The 23,039-nt window shown below is 57.3% G+C and overlaps 2 protein-coding genes across 3 annotated transcripts; one reads left to right on the forward strand and one right to left on the reverse strand.

Moving 5' to 3' along the window:
• The first annotated feature begins 123 nt into the window (after positions 1–123).
• TMEM132A (transmembrane protein 132A) lies at positions 124–10,943 on the forward strand. Of its 2 annotated transcripts, none has more exons than XM_041003970.1 (11): positions 124–223; positions 2,587–2,801; positions 3,001–3,219; positions 3,799–4,130; positions 5,103–5,252; positions 6,221–6,419; positions 6,531–6,674; positions 8,005–8,207; positions 8,574–8,853; positions 9,242–9,433; positions 9,853–10,943. In XM_041003970.1, the coding sequence occupies exons 1-11, from the start codon at positions 124–126 to the stop codon at positions 10,909–10,911; spliced, it is 3,093 nt and encodes a 1,030-aa protein (XP_040859904.1). In that variant the 3' UTR covers positions 10,912–10,943. The 2 variants fall into 2 exon arrangements, with proteins under 2 accessions (XP_040859904.1, XP_040859903.1); XM_041003969.1 differs by having other exon boundaries at positions 6,224–6,419.
• Positions 10,944–11,047: 104 nt separating this feature from the next.
• Positions 11,048–22,585, reverse strand: SLC15A3 (solute carrier family 15 member 3). Its single transcript, XM_041003971.1, has 8 exons — positions 21,595–22,585; positions 17,720–18,009; positions 15,764–15,911; positions 14,891–15,001; positions 14,086–14,254; positions 12,855–13,013; positions 11,722–11,877; positions 11,048–11,348 (listed from the first exon to the last, which is right to left on the reverse strand). Exons 1-8 carry the CDS (start codon positions 22,135–22,137, stop codon positions 11,194–11,196), a joined length of 1,731 nt encoding a protein of 576 aa, XP_040859905.1. The 5' UTR covers positions 22,138–22,585; the 3' UTR covers positions 11,048–11,193.
• Positions 22,586–23,039: the final 454 nt, after the last annotated feature.

Below are 23,039 nucleotides of genomic sequence, written 5' to 3' on the forward strand. Positions count from 1 at the left end.
ACGGGTTGGCGGCGGCGGGGACCCGGCTGGCTGGCTGGCCCGCGCGGGAGCGGGCGTGGGAGATGCCGCGCTGCACCACGGCCACCTGAGCCGTCCGCCTGGTTCCCGTCTTCCGCGGGAAGGATGTGCGCCGGGATGGCGGGGCGCGCGGCGGCGGCCCCCCGGGGGCCCTACGGTCCCTGGCTCTGCCTCCTGCTGGCCCTGGCCCTGGACTTTCGGAGAGGTCAGCCGGAGGGGAGGAGAGGGGCGGGGCGAGGGGCGGCAGGGCCTGGGCGCGGGCCGAGCAGGAGTGCTGTCCCGGAGCCTGGCGTCTTCGGGATCTCGGGCTGAGAGCCGGGTCACGTCGTTGCGCGCCCTCAGGGCTTCAAAGATTACCCCCCCCCCCCCACCTGAGGAACCTGACCCCGGCAGCCTGCCCCTATGGCTTCCTTCACTTCGCACCATCCGACAGCTCCCGAGCAAGGCTAGCCTGGCCCAGCGACTCTCCTCCGGATCTGCGCACACGTACCCTTGGCGTGTGTCCGCTCCGGCCGGGGCATCTAGCCGTGTGTCCCCTGTCCGAGGCGCGCCGGGGTCTCCACTGCATCCTGAAATGCCGAGCGTAGAGCTGCACTCCTCTGGCTCCTCGCTCCCCATCCCGTCCCCCCCGGCTGGTTCCCGGACGGGAAAGGAACGCAGTCCCTTTAGGCAGGGATTTGGCGAGCTGGTCCGCCTCCCTGCCCCAGGAGGAGCTCTCCGACCTTGGAGACTCCCGGGCTGGCCCCATCCTCTCTTCCGGAGCCCTGGTGGGGGTTATGCCCCTGATGGAAGGGGCAGCGACTTTCCTGTGCCTGAGGGTGGTGGTCGGACCTGGGGGTCTTAGGGGTGGGAGCGAAGTGATTGATGAGGGGTGGGTGGGAGGGGACAGTGAGGCTTTCTCTGCCCCCCTCCCCAGTCCTCCCCTGAAGCTGAGCTCTGGGTGATGGGAGTGCGTGGGAGCCAGGCTCCTGAGCTTCTGGTAATTACAGAGGCTGTGGAGTAGGAGAACCCGGGGCCAGGGGCTACCCCAGGGGGCAAGAGTCACTCACTTGTTACACTGGGGGGAGGGGCCAAAGGGAGCATCTCAGACACTTTCTCCTGGGGGCGGAGGTCAAGGAGGAGATTGAAACCGGTTCCCAGCCTCCCACAGCCCTGCTGTGTGGCCCGCTCTGGGCTGCTCTCAGCCACCTGCTCTCCACCCGGAGGGACCCCAGGGGAGCCCTAATAGCTGTTGCCATAAAGAGAGGAGGAACGCCTGGGCAGGTCCATTAGGCGACTGCCAGCATCCCTGTTCCTGGCCGCCTGTGGAAAGCCTTCTCCGGCCCCAGGGTTACCCAATGCCTGTTCTACAGGTGAGGAAAGCCAGGCTCGGGCATGGGGATGAGCAGCTGAGACCGAGGACAGGCCTCCACACTCCCAGGAAGTGCTCTCCCAGCTTGGGGAATTCCAGGATGAGTCAGACAAGCCCCCAGCTGATACACAGAGAACTGATCCAGAGGAAGCAGCAGCGAGGCCTGCACGGTCTTAGGCAGCTGTCTGCCTCATTCAAGCGGGCTTCTGGAGAAGGAAGCAGCTTTCCCTCTTGGTCTTGCAGGAGCGAGGCACAGTTGGGGGTGGGAGTAAGGGGCAGCCGGCAGGGTGGAGAGACAGGTGGTGGAGGGAGAGGCAGGGTAGTCTGGTGGGTGGTGCCTGGCTTGGCTCCCTGCTCTGAGACCACAGGCAGCCACCCTTAGCCTCAGCAGGACTAACAGTGGTGGAACCTGGTTCTCAGAGTTGTAGTAAGGAGAGAGCAATGGAGGCATGTAAAATGTTTCACGTAGTATCTGCTTACCGTTCAAAGAAGCTCATTACTATTGTTGAGTTCCAATACAGGCTCGGTGCTCCTTCGTCCTGAGGAGGGACTGTTTTGACTTCCTCCCCAGCCTTGTAGTTCCCACCTTAACCCCAGGACAGACAAGTAGCTTCGAGGACCTCTCCAGCAGCCCCTCTGGTCCCACCGGTGCATCTTGGTACCCAGTCAGGGCAGGGGAAAGGGAGGGAGGTACAGCTGAAAAGATGGCGAGGCTTGATTTGGCAATGTCACGGTGTGTTGGAGGGGGTGGGGGGAGGGGTTAAAGGAGGAGAGGATGCCTAGCCAGGTTAGGTCAGATCCAGGTGCCAGGAAAGGGTGTCAGCGCCTACGAAACCCACCTCCTCACCATCTTGGACCACACAGACCCTGTGTGGGAGAGTACCAGGGACCAGTAGCATCCTGCCTCCGGAATGGCAGGGGGCTGTGTAGAGCAGACACTGAGAAGGCTGCGCTGCCGGGGAGCTTGCCAGGGAAGCGGCCAGGTCTGTGGATGGCGGCAGGAGTGGTTCGGCAGCTTGCATCTGGTCCTGCACTCAGATGCAAATCCTGACCATGTCCCATGTTATATGTAGAAGTCTCTGTGAGCGTTAGCTACATTGCCTGTGATGGGGGATCCCCCCCGCCAGTCTTTTTCTTGCTTGCCCACCACCCAGTGCTTCCGTTCAGCCCCTGCCAGTTCTGGAACTGTCATCCTCTCTATCCCTTGTGCCTCACAGCGGGCTGTGACCAGGACCCCTCGGACCCCTTGTACCTGCCAGCAGCCCTGGAGCTCCTTGATGCCCCTGGGCACTTTCGTGTGCAGCAGCTAGGCCACTACCCACCAGCCAACTCCTCCTTGGGCTCACGTTCCGAGACCTTCCTACTCCTGCAGCCCTGGCCCAGGGCCCAGCCACTTCTCCGGGCCTCCTACCCGCCGTTTGCCACTCAGCAGGTAAGGTGGTGTGGGTGGCTGAGAGGGGTTCTAGGGGCTCCCAGACCCAGCCGTGCTCCCCTTTCCCAGCAGGCAGAAGCTCACACATGTAGCAGGTTTCTCCTGCCCAGCTGAGATTAGAAGCCTAGGGTTGTATTTTTGCAGATCTGTTCCCCCCGCCCCCACCTTCTTGCTTGATCATTCCTTGTTCTCTCTGCAGGTGGTCCCCCCTCGGGTCACTGAACCTCACCAACGGCCGGTTCCCTGGGACGTGCGGGCCGTTTCAGTGGAAGCCTCCGTGACTCCCGCACAGCCCCATGCACGTGTCCTGTTCCACCTCAAAGGGCAGGATTGGCCACCGGGACCTAGCAGCCTGCCATGTGCCCGGCTGCATGCCACCCACGATGCTGGCACTGCCCACCGAGCCTGCCGTTTCCAGGTAGGTGAGCTGGCCCTGCTGCTTGCTGCTGCTGCTGCTGTCCCCAGAGGGTAGTTCCGGAGAGGAGACGAACAGGTGCACCACTCCTGGAAATATGGGGCTCCACTTGCTTGCAGTCCCATTAAAGCTCACTGTGTGCGGTGTTGGGCAAGCAAATCCATCTCCAAGACTCAGTGTCCTCATCTGTAAAATGGTATAACAGGAATCCTACCTCTCCTGGTATCGGAGTAGGAAATGAGACGAAGGCAAGAGCAGCTCCTGCCGCTATCTTGAGTCTGGCCCAGGAAGCCATGGGAGAGAAATGTTTCTCGGGCTGGAAAGACTGAATCCTGGCTAGAGCAGGCCTGGGTTCTCCAGCAGGGCTAGGGTGAGTAGGATGAGGTGCTTCCGAGTGAGACTATTCCCAATGGTGCGAAAGAGACGGTAAGGATTCTGAGACCTAGGCCTGGTTGCACACATCACCTGCTGTAGGTTTCTCTGTGCCTTTCTTGGGCCCCTGGTACTCTGAGATTCCATCATGGGTGCTGGGGACATCTCCGTGTCCACTCTGTACCATCCATGGCCTCTGTGTCTTTGCAGCCATCCCTGGGTGCCTGCGTGGTGGAGCTGGAGCTTCCCTCACACTGGTTCTCCCAGGGCTCTGCCACGCGGGCTGAACTGGCTTACACGCTGGAGCCAGCCAGCGAGGGCCCAGGGGGCTGTGACCCCGACGGGGAGGAGGACGCTGTGGAGCAGGCCCTCCCAGTGGGCAGTGTGGAGTTGCGGGCAGCAGACCCTCCGCAGCACCAGGAGATACCCTTGGATGAGGCAGTCACTTTGCGGGTACCTGATGTGCCAGTGAGGCCTGGCCAGCTCTTCAATGCCAGTGTCCTGCTCCGGCACAACTTCACGGCCAGCCTCCTGACTCTGCGGTAAGCTCTAGGCCTTGGGGTGTGGGGAGGAACTGGGGACCTCTGAGGGACCACGCCTGCTCTTCTTGGTGACTTTGCTGGAAACCTTGACCTCTGCAACAGGGGAGACCACCAGATCCCTCCAGGCAAGTCTGTGAGGGCTGGGACAGTCCCTGTGATGGTACAGCGCTGAATCCTGGGTCCTAAGTGAGAAGTCTCCCTTCACCCTGGGCCCCTCCATGAGAGTCCTTTGTGCAATAGGACTGCCATTCCCCACCCTCCAAGAGTGACTACAAGGCTCCAGGCAAGGGAGGCAGGAAAAGCAAAGTTCTAGAAACGAGGGGGCAGGACAGAGGGTTGGCCCTTGCTCTCCCAGCCCCCAGGAAGGATGCTGGCCCCAGGCACATGCACCTGCCGCTCTTGCCACACAAGCCTAGCCTGTGGACAGAGCCCTGTCCTCCCCTGAGGGAAACCTCTCCTGCAGCCCCTCCCTCCCTGGTCTAAACAACCAGGATTTATAGCGGAACTCACCCTTCGCATGCGTGGATCTGTACGGGTCCCATCCCTGGGCGACTCCCCATCTCCTGTGCCCTCTGCTCACTGACACACTCATGAAGCAGTTGTTTCCCGGACGCTTTGTGATCCCCAGCCGAACGTCCCGACTCTGGCTGCATTCCGTGTGGGTGAGGCAGGCAGAAGTGTTGGTACAACATAGCCCCAAATGAGCCTGGACTAGAACCCAGATGGCCTCGAATACCAGCTAAGACTTGACCTTCTGGGGAGTCCTAGGGGGTCCTTGGGTGCAGCAGAGCTAGCTGGTGTGACTGGCATTGAGGTGGGGTCCTTCTGTTTGGGCAATGGCCAGAGGGGATCAGACCAGAGCCAGGATGGCCAGGAAGGCAATTGATGTCTTTAGCTCCTTATCCTCCCCCTTGGACCCAGCCCGCAGTTCAGAACCCACCCTGACAAACTGGACCTGTCACCTCTCCCCAGGATTAAGGTGAAAAAGGGGCTGCATGTGACAGCTGCCCGCCCAGCCCAGCCCACCCTCTGGACCGCCAAGCTGGACCGCTTCAAGGGCTCTAAACACCACACCACGCTGATCACGTGCCGTCGTGTCGGGGACACAGGGCCAGATTCCAGGTGCGCAGTGCCCTATCCCTGGGGCAGAGGAGGGACGGCTGGCCCTGCAGCGGTAGTGGACAGTTTTGGGGAACCAGGAGAGGGGGGATGGCTATGCATACTGCACCTGAATCCCCATGTGGGGAGGCACAGGAACAAGGTCTTATTCATTCAACCATCATTTATGCAGACCCAGGGACAAGTGCCTGTGAGTCTTGCTCTACAGCCTAGCATAGCAACCTAGTTGCTGTCTCACAGCCACTACCCACCTGCCACCAAATGAACTTGTTTCCCTGCATCATTGACGTGTCCTGAAACAGCCCAGCCACAGTTCTTCACATGTGCAATCTTCTTAGTCACACCTTGAGCCTGGCTCGAGGTCATGGAAGCTGAAACCTGTTTGAACCCTGCTTCTGGCACTTTTTTGGATGAATAACCTTGAGCTCAGCCTCAGTTCCCTCATTTGCAAAATGGGAATAGTCATGGCATTGCTTGCGATTTGTGAAAATAAAATATTACACCGCACAGCAGGCACCCAGGGCAGCTACTAGCTCACAGTAGGTGTTGAATTCAAAGGAGCTCCATGGGTTGCTATTCAGAGGGTTGAGTGTCCAGTTCTGGGAGTTTCCCTCCTTGGTGGAAATGAACATCAGACGTTTTTCCATCCCAATGGCTGTGGGAATCGGGGTCTGCGTGGATGAGACCAGGAGAGCCAACTACAATCCTGGGAGGGGGTGAAGTGTCTGCGAGTTTCTGCAAGAGGCCCGGAGTAGACCAAGGCTCAGGACTGTGGGTCCAGGATGCCTGACTTTAATAATCACCCTGTCGTTTCCCACTGTGCGACCATAGGATAGTTTCCACTCCTCTGGGCCTTAGTTTTATCATCTGTGAAATGGGGCTAGTCCTAGTGCCTACCCTGTGGATGTAGGCAGTGCTTAGGGAAGCATCTGGTGGCTGCAACTCACTAAATTCCTCTCTCTTCTGGCTAGCAGTGCCGTTGAACTCTCCGAGTTCCTGTGGGTGGACTTTGTGGTGGAGAATGGCACCAGTGGGGGTGTGGCGGTCACTCGCCCTGTCACTTGGCAGCTGGAGTACCCAGGCCAGGCCCCTGAAGCAGAGAAGGACAAAATGGTATGGGAAGTCCTGGTGTCGGAGCGGGACATAAGAGCCCTCGTCCCACTGGCCAAGGTAAGGGGCCTCTGCCTCTGGCTGGCAGGCTGGGGGCCAAGTCCCTAGGGGCTCTGTGACCTGGGGGCAGGTGGGGGAGCTTGGGGCTGAGCCCTCCCTGCTCCCCTCCAGGCCGAGGAGCTGGTGAACACGGCACCATTGACTGGAGTGCCCCAGCGTGTCCCCGTGCGTCTTGTCACCGTGGAAGGCGGGGGAGCCCTGGTGGAAGTGACAGAGCACATTGGCTGCGAGTCTGTCAACACACAGGTCTTACAGGTGAGTGACAGGTGTCCACACTGGTCAGTGAGTGTGTGTGTGTGTGTGTGTGTGTGCATAGTGCCACCCACACATAGGAGACCTTCCCTGTGAGGGCCCAAGAGAAACAGCTTCTTTGGGTGACCAGAAACCTAAAGGGTGTGGGTGCGGGGGACCACAGCTTCAACTTCTTGCAGCCCTACCACCTCTCTCCATCCAGTCAAGCCTCAGGCCCCTCCACCTCCCATGTTTGCCTTGGCAAAGGAGCTGAGCTGGGGGAGTCAACCTTGGGATCTGAAAGTTCTAGTTTGAAGCCCACCTTCGTTACCCAGCTAGCTGTGAGGGTGTGGGCAAGTCTCCTGACCTCTCTGGGCCTCATGGTCCTGAAATTTAAAGATGTCTTTGAGTTGTTCCAAGAATGGCAAGCACCCAAGCCTGGGTCCAGCAGAGAGCGGGAGGTGAAGCCACAGCAGCTGCTGCTGTTAGGATAGTAATATCATGATTATGTAGTGATAAAAATAGTCATTACTGTTATTACTGGAGCCTCCTCATGACCTGTGAGGTTCAAGGTGAGGAGGACAACTTTTTCTGTTTGAAGTTCTAAGGGGGGAAGGCACGGAGCTCATGAATCGGATTCTGGTCGCCTGCATGAATGAAGGTGTGTCTGCCCAGCCTGTGGCTCTCCTGCGTGTGTTGTGTGGGAAGCTCTGCCTTGCCCTCCCACCTCTGTCTGCTTAGCTGGTTGTCAGGGGCCCCCCAGATCGATGTCAGATCCTTGGAATACTGAGCAGCAAAAGTTGTGAGTTCAAATCCCTGCTCCGTTATGTGCCATTAGCCAGCTTTCGCAGGTGAACCCCAGTTGAATTCAGGGCATGGCCTGGTTCCTCCAGGAGGTGTGAATCTTGGGTTTATAGCAAAAGTCTGAAACCAAGGACAGTTGGTATGCCTGGCAAGACCACCATCTCAAACATTACAAAGGAAAGCCCTGAATTTCAGTGACAGCCCCTCCTTTTGTTTATTTTCAGCTGTTTGAAAGGCAGAGAGACAGAGAGACTGGGACAGAGAGACAGAGAGAAACATCTTCAACCAGTTGGTTCACTTCCTAAATGCCCACAAGAGCCAGGACTGGGCCAGGCTGAAAGCCAGGAGCCTAGAACTCTGTCCAGGTCTCCAACATGGGTGGCAGGGACCCAAGTACTTGGATCAACTGCTGGATCAGAAGCACAGGGGCCAGAAACGGAACCAGGCACTCCCAGACCCGATGTAGGCATCCCAAAGGGCAGTTTAGCCCACCACGCACCCACCCCATGGGCCGTCTTAAAGCCTACTCATGCCCTCTGCCCTCCCACAGGTATCTGAGGCCTGTGATGCCGTGTTTGTGGCTGGCACAGAGAGCCGGGGCGCGCGTGGGGTGCGGGTGGACTTCTGGTGGCGTCGGCTCCGGGCCTCGTTGCAGCTGACGGTGTGGGCCCCACTGCTGCCCCTGCGCATCGAGCTGACCGACACCACCCTGGAGCAGATCCGTGGCTGGAGGGTGCCTGGGCCAGCTGAAGGGTGAGTGCAGGTCTGCGAAGCTGGCAGGCATGGGCCCCAGCTGAGGTCTGACCCATCCTGCCCTTGTCCACCTTACCTCCGACCACTCTGTTGGCACTCCAGGCTCCCCCTCCTGCCTTTCCACCACAGCCTTCCAAACTTCTTTATCTCCTGGGTGCACCTGTTTGAGAGTGGAAGCCCCTGGGGTGCAGACAGGAGTTCCTGTCCACTGTTTACTGCATTGTCCACTTGGAAGCAGGTGGCTTTTCATATGCCCATCCTCTGATCATGGGGCTTGCACATGAGCGCCTCGAGTGGGCAGCTGAGTTGAAAGAGCAGGAAATTCTCAAAGGGTTCAACGTCTCAGCCCTGGCCACTCCTCCGCAGGGATCCAGAGCCTGAGGCCTCCGCTACTGCTGAGGAGGCCGAGCGGCGCGCCCGCAGCTGCCGCCTGCAGTATCAGCGTGCTGGCGTGCGCTTCCTTGCCCCCTTTGTGGCCCACCCGCTGGACGGTGGCCGCCGCCTAACGCACCTGCTCGGCCCCGACTGGCTGCTGGACGTGTCTCACCTCGTGGCGCCACATGCCCGTGTGCAGGACTCGCGCATCGCCTCCCTGGAGGGAGGCCGTGTCCTGGTTGGCCGAGAACCTGGTGTCACCTCCATTGAGGTGAGCCATCAGGGGGCCGCTGGAGAGCAGGCTCCCTCTCCCCTCCACCCACCCCGCCCCCTGTCAACCCCCAGAAAGTGCTGGTAGCCTCCGGAGGTGTGGGAGGGGGACAGGGTGTCCCTGGGGAGGCGAGTGTGCACATAGTGGGGCTGCAAGCTGGATGGGAATGGGGTGGCTGTGCAATCCAGGAAGTCCTCTAGGTGGGAGGAGCTGGGTTATAGTATGTGCGGGGGCCCTCTGGAAAGAGACCTTCCCGGCGGCTGTGAGGTTGTGAGCCAGGTGTGCCCAGGGCTTAGAGTTCAGGTGTAGAGGAGGAGGTGAGCACCCTAGGGGAGGAGGCAGAGGGGCAGGAGGCACCCCTCAACTTCCAACACCTTCTCTCCCGCAGGTGCACTCCCCACTGTCTGACTCCATCTTGGGGGAGCAGGCACTGGCCGTAACAGATGACAAGGTCTCGGTGCTGGAGCTGCGGGTGCAGCCGGTGATGGGTCTCTCCCTGGCCCTGAGTCGGGGCACTGCCCACCCTGGGGAGGTCACAGCCACGTGCTGGGCCCAGTCAGCCTTTCCAGCTCCAAAGCAGGTGACAGCTGGAGGGTCAGGGGGATGAGGGCCACACCTCCAGCTGGGGACTTATAGCCGAGGGGGATGGAAGGAAAGGGGGCCCAGGGCCCGAGACCCCTAATGTTAGAATGAGGACGGACTCACTTCTGAGAGGGAGTGAGCTCCCCGCGGCTGGAGGTGACCAAGGCTCGAGCGTGGCAGAGGGAGGTTGACTTAGATGGCTCTTACGGAGGAGGCTCCTGATGACTCAGGCTCCAGGGCTAAGTGGAGACAGGTGATTGACACACGTCCCCTCTCTCCCTGTGTTTTGTCCACCTGCCTGTGTCTCTGTTTTTCTCTCTGGTCTCCTCCTCCGTGTGGCGTGTCTCTGTGGGAGTGGTCTGTGTGCATGCGTGCCTGCCCTCGCGTGTCTCTTGCTTGTGTCCGTGTGCCCCACAGGAAGTGGCCCTCTCCCTCTGGCTGGCCTTCTCCGACCACACCCTGGCCCCCGCTGAACTCTACGACCGCCGGGACCTGGGACTGTCCATGTCGGCTGAGGAACCCAGCGCTGTGCTGCCAGCCGAGGAGCAGGGTGCTCACCTCGGGGTGGTGGTGAGTGGGGCAGGTGCCGAGGGGTTACCCCTGCACGTGGCTCTGCACCCGCCCGAGCCCTGCCGGCGGGGCCGCCACCGCGTGCCTCTGGCCTCGGGCACTGCCTGGCTAGGGCTGCCACCTGCCCCCACGCTGGCCCCTGCCCTCCCAACCAGCCCCACCCGGAACCCGGCCGCCACAGAGGCCAGCACGGGTGGTGAGCGGCGGGCAGCAGGCAGTGCAGGGGGCGGTGTGGGTGTGAGGGGCAAGTTTGAACGGGCAGAAGAGGGGGTCAGGGAGGAGGAGGGGAATGAAGAGGAGGAGGAGGAGGAGGAGGAAGAAATGATTCCTGCCCCTCAGCGAGTCACCGACCTAGAGCTGGGCATGTACGCCCTGCTGGGAATCTTCTGCCTGGCCATCCTCATCTTCCTGGTCAATGGCATTGTCTTTGTGTTGCGCTATCAGCGCAAAGAGCCCCCTGACCAGGCCACCGACCCTGCCTCCCCTCAGCCCCACAACTGGGTCTGGCTGGGCACTGACCAGGAGGAGCTGAGCCGCCAGCTGGACCGGCGGCCCCCTGGCCCGTCCAAGGGAGAGGGGAGCTGCCCCTGTGAGAGCGGGGGAGGAGAGGAGGCTTCAAACCTGGTCCCGGGCCCTCCCAGTGGCACCCCCAGCTCTGGGGACACCCCTAGCTCCTCTGGCACCCTGGCCCGCAAGGAGGCTGGGGGGCGGCGAAAGCGTGTGGAGTTTGTGACGTTTGCACCGGAGCCCCCAGCACAGCAGCCGGAGGAGCCTGTCGGGGCCCCTACTGTACAGTCCATTCTGGTGGCCGGCGAAGAGGACATCCGCTGGGTGTGTGAGGACATGGGGCTGAAGGACCCCGAGGAGCTTCGGAACTACATGGAGAGGATCCGGGGCAGCTCCTGACCCTCCCCACCGGCCCTGGGCAGCAGGGACAGAGGTCCCAATGCGTCTGGCCTGCCCCTCCTGCTCCTCATATGGTGCTAGTTGATCCAAGTCCCCTGCCTGGTCCCCTCTGCCCTGCCCCTTGTCATGGACTGGATCAGGAGGAAGGGCTTATGCCCCTTATTTATGAAAACCATGTCATGCTAATGTTGGGTACAGAATAAACAGAGGGAAGCCACAGCTGGGACTGCTGCTACCTGTGTCCATGAGAGAAGTGTGGGGTGGACGAGGAGGGCTGCAGGATCAGCCCCGGTCCCTGCTGGAGCCGCTCTGGGAGCCCGGGCCCTGAGCTGCCCTCTCATAGCGACCAGCGATCCAGATGAACACGAGGGCCGTGACAGCCTGGATGGCGGCCAGGAGGAAGAAGTAGAGGTCCATCCGGCAGTTGTTGATGTTCCCTGGGGAGAGGGTGGGGACTGAGGACACTGGGTGGCACTCCCTCCAGCATCTGACTCCCAAGGGTCCCTCAAGGTGTCTACAATCCCCTAGCAGGAAATTGTTCATCTTGAGGCTGTGCAGGACAACCCTCCAGCAGCAAGGTAGGGTTCCACTGACTTCTGGTGCTTCCTTTTGATGACCTCTGGGGAAACTAAGGCCCAGGAGGCCAGGCCAGCCTGTGGGTGACCAGCCAAGTTTGGGCTGGAATCTTTTTTAAGAGGCCAGCCCACTGTTGCATCCTATCTTTGGTCAAAGCACATGGAGCTGCCACCTTTCCAAGTCTCCCCCACACGGCGACATGCCCCTGGGGAGACCTCCACCCGCAGAACTTACCGAAGTCCTCAGGGCAGTGCATCCAGCCCCCAGGCAAGGACAGTAGTGCCACCAGGCTGGAGCCCAGCAGGGAGCCCACTCCCGACAGACAGAAGAAGATGCCCATGATGGCGCCCTGCATGGAGCGTGGGGCCTCCGAGTAGGCAAACTCCAGGCCTGCGGATAGCAAGGAGGGGGTGCTCTGGAGGAGCAGAGCAGGCGCAGGGCCCTGCACAAACCTGCACTCTGCCCTGGGTGGCTGTGACCCTACCTCGCCCCCTGCACGCTCCCCCACACCTTCCCAGGTGCCACCCACCTGGCTGCAGAGCTGTCTCCCCCTCCCCCCTTGCTTCGGTCAAGACCTCCAGGCTAGCACTGCCACACCCTCAGCCCTCTGCCCACCTTCAGCCTCGTCCTCTAGTTCATCTTGATTCACCTCCACAGTGTCTTCTAGATGTACTGCCTCCCACACTGAGCCTAACCCTGGTCTCTGCCTGGCCCCAGCAAATGCTGTTATCCTTAGAGGATGGGTCCACCTGAAACACCTCAAAAGGGGCCCTTTCCATGCCAAGCCCCTTAAGCAAACCTCCTCCCATTCACTCCCTCCAGCCCCATGGCCTCCACCCTCCCTCCTTTTGTCCCCACACTTCCCAGGAAGCCTGGGGCTTTGCATATGCCCAGCCCTCTAGCTCCTAGGTTCTTCCTGCCACCTGCTGAAGCCCAGCTCATCTGCCCCTCCCACCTTGTCCCCTAGTCATGTGGCCAGCACCTCCCTGGGTTGATGCCCAGCAGGGACAAACACATGCAAAAGCATTACTGGAGCCTACAGTGCTGTGTGCTGGGGCAGAAGAACAAAGGGCAGGGAGGGAGAACCTCTCTAGATGCAGAATTGCAAGGGAGACATAAGGTCACCTCCGATCTGGAGCGGAACAACAGGGTGGCTGTGGGAACTGAGTGTGAGAAGTGCCTTGTTCACGTCCAGGTCCCCAGTGCAACAGCTGCCACTACCCTGAAGCTCCCCCTCACAAGCCACCCCTGGGAGAAGGCAGCCCTGCTCAGACGTGCTGCCTTCTCTGTGCGGCTGGGCAACTTGAGGGTTGCCCCAGACTCTCTTCCTGATGACTGCAAGGATGGGGAAGAACAGTTCAGGGTACCTGGGATGCTGGCAAAAATCTCGCTGATCCCAATGAGCAGGTACTGGGGGATCTGCCACCAGATGGACAGCGGCGCCGCGTAGTAGAGGTCCTTGCCGATGAGCTGGGACACAGTCTCATTGTGGTGGATGTAGTACAAGCGCTCCCTCTCCAGGCATCCTGGTTGGGGAGCAGGGGGAGATTTCTCTTAGCTTTGTGGCACAGCTTGCAACATGATGGGCACTATTAAGTAGCCAAGGTTTGGGTGGCAGCCCAGCCCAGGCAAAATACTGATCTTGGTAGCATACACTCTTGGAACTGAAGTAAGGGAAACTTGGGTTAAGCGAGCAGCCTAGAGTCACAGAACTGATACACAGACGGGGCGGGGTTTGAGTCACGTATGCTCGGCTTCCCAGCGGGCTTCCTTTCCATGGCTCGTGTGACTGCTCTGCTGTGACATACGCTATTGGTGATGGTGCCTGTTGCTAGTGCGACAGTCAAGCTTAACCGCATTGTCTGCTTCCATCCATTGCTTAGGAGATAGCTGGGTTCTATGTGGACTGGAATGAACCCTCTGCAGAATTAGGGGTTTAGGGTTCCAATCTTGACCCTCCCCCTGGCGAAGCCATATAATCTTGGCCACATAAATCATTTGAAGCCTCCAAGGCCTGGTTCCCTCAAGCAGCGGGCAAGCAACCCACAGGGGTTTGTAAGGGTAAAACAAGACAACATGAATGAGAACACAGCTAAAACGCCTCTCGCTGGGTTTTCACACTCCAGGAAAGTGAAGTCCTTTGAGGTTTACTTTCTCCAGCTCTGGGCGCACTCTGTGGACAGCTTCACTTCATCAATCCTCACCACACCTCCCATGAGGCTGGCTCCCTGTGCGAAAGGCATGGCTCAGAGCCTGCCAAGTGACTTGGGAACCTCAAGTCACCAAGGGGAAGGGGTGCAGGTTTGTTCAGCTGCATCAAAGGCTTAGTGAGCCTAGCCCTTCTACAAATGATTTCAAATCCTTTTGAAACGAAAGAAGAGTTTTTTTTAGGTCCCCAGGTACCGCTAAGTGGCTGTGTGTAATCTCTAGAAAATTTATCCAACACATTTGTTGAGGCCCGTGGGCATGAATCCCAGGAGTGAAGATAAAAAAGAAAGCATCTGTCCCTACTTTCCAGGTGCTTCCAGTGCGGGAGCAGCGTGTCCCTCCCCCAGATGCTGGGCCAGTGCAGCCGGCCCCTCCCTGCCCTGCACGTACCTGCCACGATGACAGAGGTAAAACCAAAGAACATCCCCAGCGCCATCTTCTGAAGAGACGAGGGAAGCAGCTTGCAGCGCAGCAGTAAGGGGTCGAGCAGGTGGTCCTTCACAGGGACCAGAATCAGCACCACCACTACGTTGGCCAGAAGGAGCCAGGCCTCCGGGATCTAGGCAAGGGGGAAGTAAGAGAGGCAGGCTAGAAGAGCAAAAGGAACTCTGGGCTGAAGTCAGAAGCCCTCAACTCCAGATTGACCCTGAGCCCTTTCCCTGCTCTGGAACATACCCTCCTCAGCTGTACTAACCAGAGGGTGGGATCAGATCAGGGAGAGAAAATAGATACCTCTGATGTTTCAACTCGTGTCAGCTCCTTGGGATACTCTCTGGCTTGGCATGACAAAAGGGTATGATTAGTGGTATTTGCCATCCGCAAGAAAAGGGCATCTAATGGTAACTATGTCACTTACCTGCCATCTCTGAGCAACTCTGGCTTTATGAGTCTGAGATGCCAGGGAACTAGCTTTAGAAAGTTCTGGAGAAAAGCAGAGCTGCGCCTCAAGGGGAAGAGAGACCCGATGGAGTCAAAGATAGATGGGAGGGGGCAAATTGGGTGATAGGGCCTGCTTCAGAACGACTTTGTAGGGGAGTGATGCTGGCCTGAGTTCTTTGGAACCACTAAGTAGGGTGTCTGTGGTCCCACCCCCAGGCACTTTTTCTGTAATTTTGAGGTCACCTTGAAGCTGAAGGCGGGACATGGGAAGCAGAGGAAGCCCCCAGCCATCCTGACCCCATACTTGACCTCTCACCCTGTAGCTGCTGTCCAGGGCTCTCAGAACCAAGGAGCGGTTGCTGGGATTGGCTGGGAAAATGTTCGGGATGTGCAGGTGAAGGCCTTGCAGGACATACGTGGACTGCATCTGCCAAGACAGAGGGCGGTGGGGCTGAGTTGGAGCTGCCTGTCTTGCCTCTATTCCCAGCAGGCACCGGGAACACAGGGCAGCTGTCCCCTTTACGAGCCTCAGGGGACAGCCACCTTCCCAGCCACCTTCCTCCCAAGAGCCCATGAGGCAGGAAGCTGCTCACCCTACTCTCAGCTGCCTCAACCCAGAGCCCAGGCCCAGCTGGGCTGACTCCTGTGTGTCTCCAAGGCCCAGAGTAGGTGGGGATACACATTCATTGAGAGAGGGACGGTAATGATAAGGCTGTACCCGCAGGGTGTTCTCATCTAACCCTGAACCCAAGGTGAGTGCCACACGTTGACACAGCCAGTGGTGTGACCCTGCACCTGGCTTCCAGATCAGGGCTTGGAGGCCCTCTGCCATGCCAAGCATTGTCCCTTAACAACACAGAAGAGAAGAAGGTCTGGGATAGAGCACTGGGCTCCTTCAGGGGCACTTAGTGACTGGACAGAAGGACACCAATATCAATAGGCCCAGACAGATGGGATGACTCATGTAAGGAGCTGGGCCTCAGGCCCCTCTCTGGCATTCCTCCTGCTCTGCCACCCAGGGGAGTTGCTGTCAGATGGCATGTGCCAGGCCCTACATCTACTGGGACACAGCAGCTCACTCTGCTCCTCCCCTTGCTACTGTGAGAGCTGAGACCAATGAGGAGTCTGGAGAGCCAGGCCCCTTCCCCTACCCTGACCGCTATCCAGAGCAAAAGGTCATGGAGCTCACCTGGAAGTACACCATCCAGTAGGGCACAAGGGTCACCAGGACCGGCAAGATCTTCATCAGCACCTGGAAGTTGGCGATGTCCTCTGCAGGGGAAGGACCGGGCTGGGGATACCTCTGGTCAGGCAGCAGGTGAGTGCTTTGAGCATCTCTGGGAGGCCACAGGGACAGCAGATAAAAGCTACCATCATCCTCATTTCCATGCCATCAGGGCCATCATTTTCACCTCCATGACTCTCTTCTCATTTATTCCTATTGTCAATGTCACTGCTCGTTTCAGCCACCATCTCTGCCTTCCCCACCCCATCTCCTCCACTGCTCACATTGCCATCAACACCACCACCACCATCCTTATTATCACCACCTTCAGAGACAGCCACTGTCATCACCATCATTCATCCCCGCCCCATCACTTGTTTCCACTGTTGGTACTACCACTGTCAACAGTCACTATCCTCTTTGGTCACAAAGGAAGCAGATTGAGATCTAGTCCGTTCTAGAGCACAGACACCTTCAAGTCCTGGAGGAAGTGAGACCAGGGACTATGGCAAGCTGTCTCAAGTTTGTTGTTGTTGTTGTTGTTTTTTGTTTTTGTTTTTGTTGTAAGGTTAACATCTTCCCACAGAATCAAGTCTCATATACAGAAATCCCCCCTCTGTTCATTTTTGGCCTCCCCGGAAGTCAACTTCAGAACCTCCACCTGTGTGAGCAGGAGGTCAGCATGGAGAAACAGGGGTGGGGAGTACTTTAGGAGTCAGGGTGGCTCAGCTGCTGCTACAATTAACCCTTTGGTCTTCACCCCAGGGGGTTTGTGATCCCTTATTGTCCAAGAGGCTTGAAGGATCCTCTGAGACTTCAAAAGAGGTCACATTTTAGTCCCCTCCCTCCCAGTGTGTGATGTCATTTCCCCACAAAACCAGTAGTGTTCACTTCTGCCACTGGTTTCCGGCTGGCCCTGAGATTGCTTTGACCAAGGAAAGGAGGCAGAGCGATCTCTGGGACTTTGAAGTCATTCCCTGGTCTTGAGAAGGCCCATAGCTTTTGCTTCCTCCATCTGGGACAGTCCTTTGGGGAATGCCCCGTCTGCTTGCTATGAGAAATTCAAGTTAGAAGACAAGGTCACACGATGGGGAGCCCAGGTGCTCCAGCTGATAGTCCTCATTGAAATTACACCAACTGCCAGCCATGGAAGTGAGCTGATGCCATGAGTAGTGGAAGAATGGTCTAGCTGAGGCCAGCCACATACAGAATTATGAAAGGATGTAAAGAGGTTGCTTAGGCCAGTCAGCTTGGGTGTGATTTGTTAGTCAACAGTAGATATAATTACAATAATCAGACTCATATCTGACGACTCTCTCATCACCGTCCAGCCATATGCCGGAGTGGGAGAAGTGTGTTTCTCACCTTTTCCATCTAGATCCTGTTGAACAGGGACACTAACCAGCCGCAAGGTCTGGAGACAGATGTGCTCAGCTCAAACAGACAATTCACTGGGGGGAGAGGGGCAGGAAGTAGCCACTGTACAAGGCGAGGCTTTTGAGATCCTCCCTCTTGGATGTCAGCTAATGAGGGGGAGGGAGCCAAGTTAGCTGATGAGTTAAGACTGTTAAGCTTAATGACAGGGAGTGTAGAATTGTATCTCGGTATCTCCGTGACCTTTGCTGATCCCATTACCTCCACCATCACTGCCTCTACTGCCATCGTCACTTCCATTACCAGTGTTGTCTTTAGCCTAGACACCAACACCATCATCTCTGTGTGTATCACCATAATCACTGTCAAGGCTGTGATGGTCCTCACAGTCACCAATGAGACCTTGACTTCCACCATGATCCTCAGTCATCACGAAGGGGTGTCCACTAGAGCTGACCAGAGGGTCTGCCCTGCAGACCATGCCTCCCCAGGAGTACAGTGCTTCTCAGGCCTGGTGGCCTCTTCCCTCAGATACACCCTCCGTACCTGGCAGCATGTCGTTGCCGCAGCCGAGGACAGCAGTTCTGGAGGGCCAGCTTAAGCATAGAGGACACTTGGCTCCCCACGGGGGGCTTGGTGATGAAGACAGGAGTGGCAAAGAGGAAGATGAAGAATGCCAGGCCCACACAGGCCACGGGGATGCTGTAGCCCAGCAGGAAGCTGACATTCTGCTGGACAAAGGCCACTATCAGTAGTGACAGCACAGCGCCCAGGTTGATGCTCCAATAAAACCAGTTGAAGAAGCGGCGAGTGGCATCGCGGCCAAGGTCCATCACCTGCCAGCCAGACAGGGTTAAGAATGAGGGCCACGAACGTCCAGGGGGAACTCTCTGTACCCCTCCCTCTCACAGAGATACAACTCAGGTCACTGGATGAGCATTCTGGTACTTCCTTGGTCTCTGATCACTAAATAGACACTCAATAAATTGTTGATTGAATGAGCAAACCTCTCCCTCGGGAGTCACTTGTTAATGATCACGTTTGGGCACAGCTGTTTTTGCATGCCCACATGCACACAACAGATGTCTCTTATGCCATTCTGTTCATTTTTGGGTTGATTTATCCCTTTGTCTTTGAGTGAGCAACCTACAGTATACATTACTTTTATAGCCAGGAAAAAGGCCCATAAAGATCTCAGTTATGTTCCACACTATTACATATGATGTATGCATATTACTGAAAGAATAGTTACAAGTCTCATTGAGAATTTCCTCTGCCGTTTGGAGAAGCAAGCAGAGTTCTGCATTGGGGCCCACCCCTCCCCGCAACTTGCCATTCTCCGCTACATGACTGAATGGCAGAATCATGGGAAGCAGACGTGGCTCTAGACACTGCCTGAGAGCAGATCTGGCCCTGGCGACAAAAATTACTTTTTGAAGCCCCCTGGCAAGGGCAAATGGGCAGAAAATCTTTACCCAGGATTTAGATCAATCTCCAACAGTCAGGCCCCAGGCCCCCTTCTGGTCTGCTGGCATGGGTCAACAGCACTGGCTGCTCCCCTCCCCTGACTCTGGTCACAGATTCCAACTCAGCAGGCTGGAGGATGACCTGGGTGTCTGCATTTCTACAAAGCAGTGGGGACTGGAAGTCACTTCTCCAGATACATGATTAAACTGACCAGCTTTTCAATAACTCCCCAAATATCAGAACGCATTGCCCTCTCCCACACAGAGGTACATAGTCCCACTAGCCAAGGAAATCTTACCAAGCTCTATTTTCTGCAGCTGTGCCAGATAAAAAAAAAAAAGATCGATGTTTTACCCCCTTTGCCAAATGGAAAAACTACAATCCATATGGAGGTGCTTAAAATTGCTTTGCTTTGGAGACTTGGAGGGGTCCTCTCGGTGGTGGGGAATAGGGCTTGCCAACACACTGATAGGCCTTGCTCTAGACTTGAAAGCAGAGAATCGAATGAGTTTTATTGTGGGCAGCCCCCTCCATTTATTAATTGGGAGTAAATGAATGTGACAGTTACAATGCTGAAGGAGGGAGGACCAGGCAGCCCATCCAGGATATAAATGGGTGCTTCCAGCATGAGCAGACATTTTGTCCAGGATGATGGATGGCCCTTTCTGAAACCAGCAAGTGTGTGAAGCTCGCGACTCCAGGCTAGAGCAGTCAACCAGATGGTGCCAGCCTCTCTCATCCCCCAGCCTGCTATCTGACTGCCCCCTCTGGATTAGCAGCACCCTCCTCTCTGCTCTGGTACAGTCAATTCTGTTTCTACGCTGCCACTGAACCCTTTTGAAGGAACTCAAACCCAGTGGTGCCCGTCCCTGCCCGCATCATCAGAGTCTCCGTGCTGTTGTGGGGTCAGGTGCCCCAACTCCCAGGGCAGCCTTTGAACTCAGGCTTATTCCACCTAAAGTCCATGCAGTCCGACAATGGGAGAATTTGGGTGTTCTGTCCATCTTATCCATGGGAGGTGCCGCTCAGAAGCCTGGCCTCCAGTTCTACCACCAGGAGGAGAGAGAGGTGAGGGACACTGCGTGGCTGACGCCCTTCCCAGTCAATGAGGTGGAGGGCACAGGTGAGAGGCATCACAGGGAAAGTATAATGGGAAGTCAATGACAGAACAGAATCAAGGGAAGACAGAAGATTCCTGTTGGCAGGTACTCGGGAAGACCCAATCCAGAAGAAGGTCTTTGATAACTGAGGCAGTTAGGGCTGCACTGGGGGCACCCAGAAGAATATAAATAGGCCAGATCAGTCACTTTTTTTTTTTTTTTTTTTGGTCATGGACTGTGCTTGGTGCTGGACCTGGGTGCCAGATAGATGAAATGATTCTTTTAAAAAGCATTCCCTGCCTGGGCATTTGGGTTAGCAGGTAAGCTGCAGGTTGGCAGGCTCCCATCCTACACCACAGTGACTGGGTCCGAGTCCCGGCTTCACTCTCTGACACCAGCTTCCTGTCAATGCAGATCTTGGGAAACAGCAGTGATGGCTCAGATAACTAGTTCCTGCTAGCCTCATGGGAAACCCGGATCAAGAGTCCAGTTCCCAACCTGCAGCTTCAGTTACCTGAGCCGTTGCAGGCACTGGGAGAGTGAACCAGCGAACAGGAGCTCTGTTTCCCAAATAAGTCAATAAATAAACCATAATCCCCTTTGTGAGTGTAATATGTCCAATTAAAGAATATCCGAAAAACAGAGGCACCCAGGGGGCAAAGTAAAACCTGCCCAGTGGTTTGGAAACTTTCCCCTGGGATCAGCTTTGTGGCACAGTGGGTTAAGTAGTTACCTGTGACACCCACATCCATACTGGAGCCCCACTTCCAGTCCAAGCTGTTCTGCTTCCCAGCCACATTCTCGTAAGGTACCTGGAAAAGCAGTGGAGAATGGCCTAGAACTTGGGCTCCTGCCACCCACGTGGGAGACCCAGATGGGATTCCTGGCTCCTTGCTTCAGCCTGGACCAGTTCTGGCTGCTACAACCATTTGGGGAACTAAAGGATGGCGCTCTGTTTTTCTCTCCGTGCCTCCTTTTCTCTTTTTTTGTCACTCTACTTTTTAAGTAAATAGATACTATCTTTTTTCAAAAATAAATAAACAAAGGATTCTTTTCCCAGTTGCTCCTTTGGCTGACACCGAGTGTTTTCATGCACCCTTCCGCCTCCTGTTTTTGCTCCTCAACACTATCTGTGATTGCCTTCCTAATATTCCAATGTTAGTTTTAATTACTGTCTAATATCCCACTGGGTACAACTAGCCACACACAGCCGTGCTGTCAGGCATTCACTCATTCTTCTAGCACATATTCATTGCTTTCCTCCTGTGCAACATGCTCTGGCCAAGGTGATACAGCAGAGCTCAGAGGTGGGTACACTCTCTCTCTAGGGCACTCAGGTCCACCTGGCAAACTGGCAGCCTCACCCCAGCTCTATAACACACTGGGATGGGGCATCTGCTGTTCTTAGCTTCCTGATCTGTTCTCTGGGTCACCTTGGACAAGATGACTGAGGTCAGGAAATCTCAATGTCTTTATCTGTAAAATGGGCATAACACTACTATCTACTTCATGGACATTTAAAACACTTGAAGTGCTTGGCATGGGGCTAACAGTCGCTCCCTGGCATGGGGCTAACAGCGAGTGTGGCATGGGGTATGCGCACAGACCAAAAGCAGCCAACTGCGGTTTTTTCACTGATGTCGCCACAGGTCTTGGTTAGGCTAGAACCTCATCTTCTTTCAAAGAAGAAAGCCGGGTGCACAGAGGGGAAGTGGTTCGTCCGAGGTCATGCGTGGGGCCAAAGCCTCCTGACTCTCCGGGGTCTCAAGGCTCTGTCGGTTGCTTTGCAGTCCCAGCCCCCTGGGCCTCCTGTCACGGAGGGCAGGCGGGGCCCTCTTTGGCCACACCACTCACCTGGTCGGCACCAAAGGACGTGAGGTTGCTCCTGACGGAACTGGCAGCCAGCGCGAGGAACAGCAGCCCCATGTAGAGGGTGGGCGCGCAGTAGGGACTGGGCGAGGCGCGCGAGCACTCGGCTGAGGAGCAGGCGGGTCCCAGCTCGGGGGAGGGCATCTCGCCGCAGAAGGAGCGTCGGCCGTCGGGGAAGGCGGTGACAGGCAGCAGGCCCGAAGCGAACAAGTAGATTAGCAAGCTGAGCACCACGGCGCGGTGGCGGCCCAGGTACACGTCGGCCAGCCAGCCGCCCACGGGCGCCATCAGGTAGGAAGCACCCAGGAAGACGAGTGCGGCGTGGGACGCCTGCTGGCCGGTCCAGTTGAAGTTCTTGCTGTTGAGGTAGAGCACGAGGTTGGCTGCGACGCCGAAGAAGGCGGTGCGCTCCAGCATCTGTACCAGCAGCACAGCACCGCCCGCGGTCTGACGCCACGGTCGGGGGTCCCGCGCGCGGTGCGCCACCAGAGGCCGCCGCTCCTCCTCCGGGGCGCTGGGCCCGGGCATCCTGGGCGGCCTGGTGTTCGCCCCCCTTGAAACTCTGCTCTACCCACAACGTCCAGGCCCAGGCCTCTGCCCCTCCCCCAAACTGGCTGCCCCTCTTTTCTGGCCCTTGCGCCCTGTTCCTTCTTTTCTCTTCTAAGGCTTGCTCCTGGCTTGCTCTCTCCCTGTCACGACCAAGCCTCTAGGACCCTCCTCATCCTGAGTTCCCAACTCACCGCTCCGCTCACGTCTAAGTCTTCCTTTCTGGGTCTGCTCTATCTGCTTCTCACCTCCCCCTCCCCCTTCCTGAGCCAAGGTCCTAGACCCTTTGTCCTTCGCCCCCCTCCTCCTTCCCTGTTGCCCACCCTCCCTCTTTTCACCTCTCTGCCACTGCCTCCCTCCGAACACCCCCCCCCCTTCTTAACTGTTGACCTCCCCCTGTGACACCCAGGCGCCACCAGACCCCACCGGCCCTGCTGTCTCCACCCTGCCAGCCTCTCTCTCTCTGTTACTCCCCTCTGCTTCTCAGTCTCTCCCTCTCTCTGCTTCTTGTGAAACTCTGAGCTCCCCAAGGCTTCCCTTTTCCCCGGCCCCCCTCACTGGGTCACATGGTGTTTGGTTAGGAGAAGTGAAAGCCCGGGTCACAGGGCTGCCTCCTCCCCCTGCCAGCCTCCGAGGGGCCAGCCTCCCAGGGGCCAGCCTCCCGGGGTGGGGGGGGGGAGCCTCCGAGGGGCCAGCCTCCCAGGGGCCTGCCGGACGATTTCCTTTCACTTTCATTTCTTTCCAGGATCCCTCCTTGGCTGCATCCTCTCCCACTCAGAACCCACAGCGCCAGACTGTCGGCATGGAAAGGCCAGATGTGCCGGGCGGTGGCACCTGCCCCCTTGGCAGATGTGTAGACTGAGACCCAGTGGCAGGTAGGGTAG

Source organism: Ochotona curzoniae, unplaced genomic scaffold (assembly GCF_017591425.1).
Source record: "Ochotona curzoniae isolate NIBS_2020 unplaced genomic scaffold, NIBS_Ocur_1.0 scaffold_3171, whole genome shotgun sequence".
In the NCBI taxonomy this organism is placed as follows: Eukaryota; Metazoa; Chordata; class Mammalia; order Lagomorpha; family Ochotonidae; genus Ochotona; species Ochotona curzoniae.

Excerpts from the sequence above, each read along its gene's own strand:
- SLC15A3 (XM_041003971.1), bottom strand. The coding sequence starts at position 22,137 with ATGCCCGGGCCCAGCGCCCCGGAGGAGGAGCGGCGGCCTCTGGTGGCG. Across the intron at positions 15,912-17,719 it reads CGGCAACGACATGCTGCCAG|AGATGCTCAAAGCACTCACC; the intron begins GTACGGAGGGTG and ends GTGGCCTCCCAG. Across the intron at positions 11,878-12,854 it reads GATTTTTGCCAGCATCCCAG|GCCTGGAGTTTGCCTACTCG; the intron begins GTACCCTGAACT and ends TGCTATCCGCAG.
- TMEM132A (XM_041003970.1), top strand. The coding sequence starts at position 124 with ATGTGCGCCGGGATGGCGGGGCGCGCGGCGGCGGCCCCCCGGGGGCCC. Across the intron at positions 224-2,586 it reads GGCCCTGGACTTTCGGAGAG|CGGGCTGTGACCAGGACCCC; the intron begins GTCAGCCGGAGG and ends TGTGCCTCACAG. Across the intron at positions 8,208-8,573 it reads GTGCCTGGGCCAGCTGAAGG|GGATCCAGAGCCTGAGGCCT; the intron begins GTGAGTGCAGGT and ends ACTCCTCCGCAG.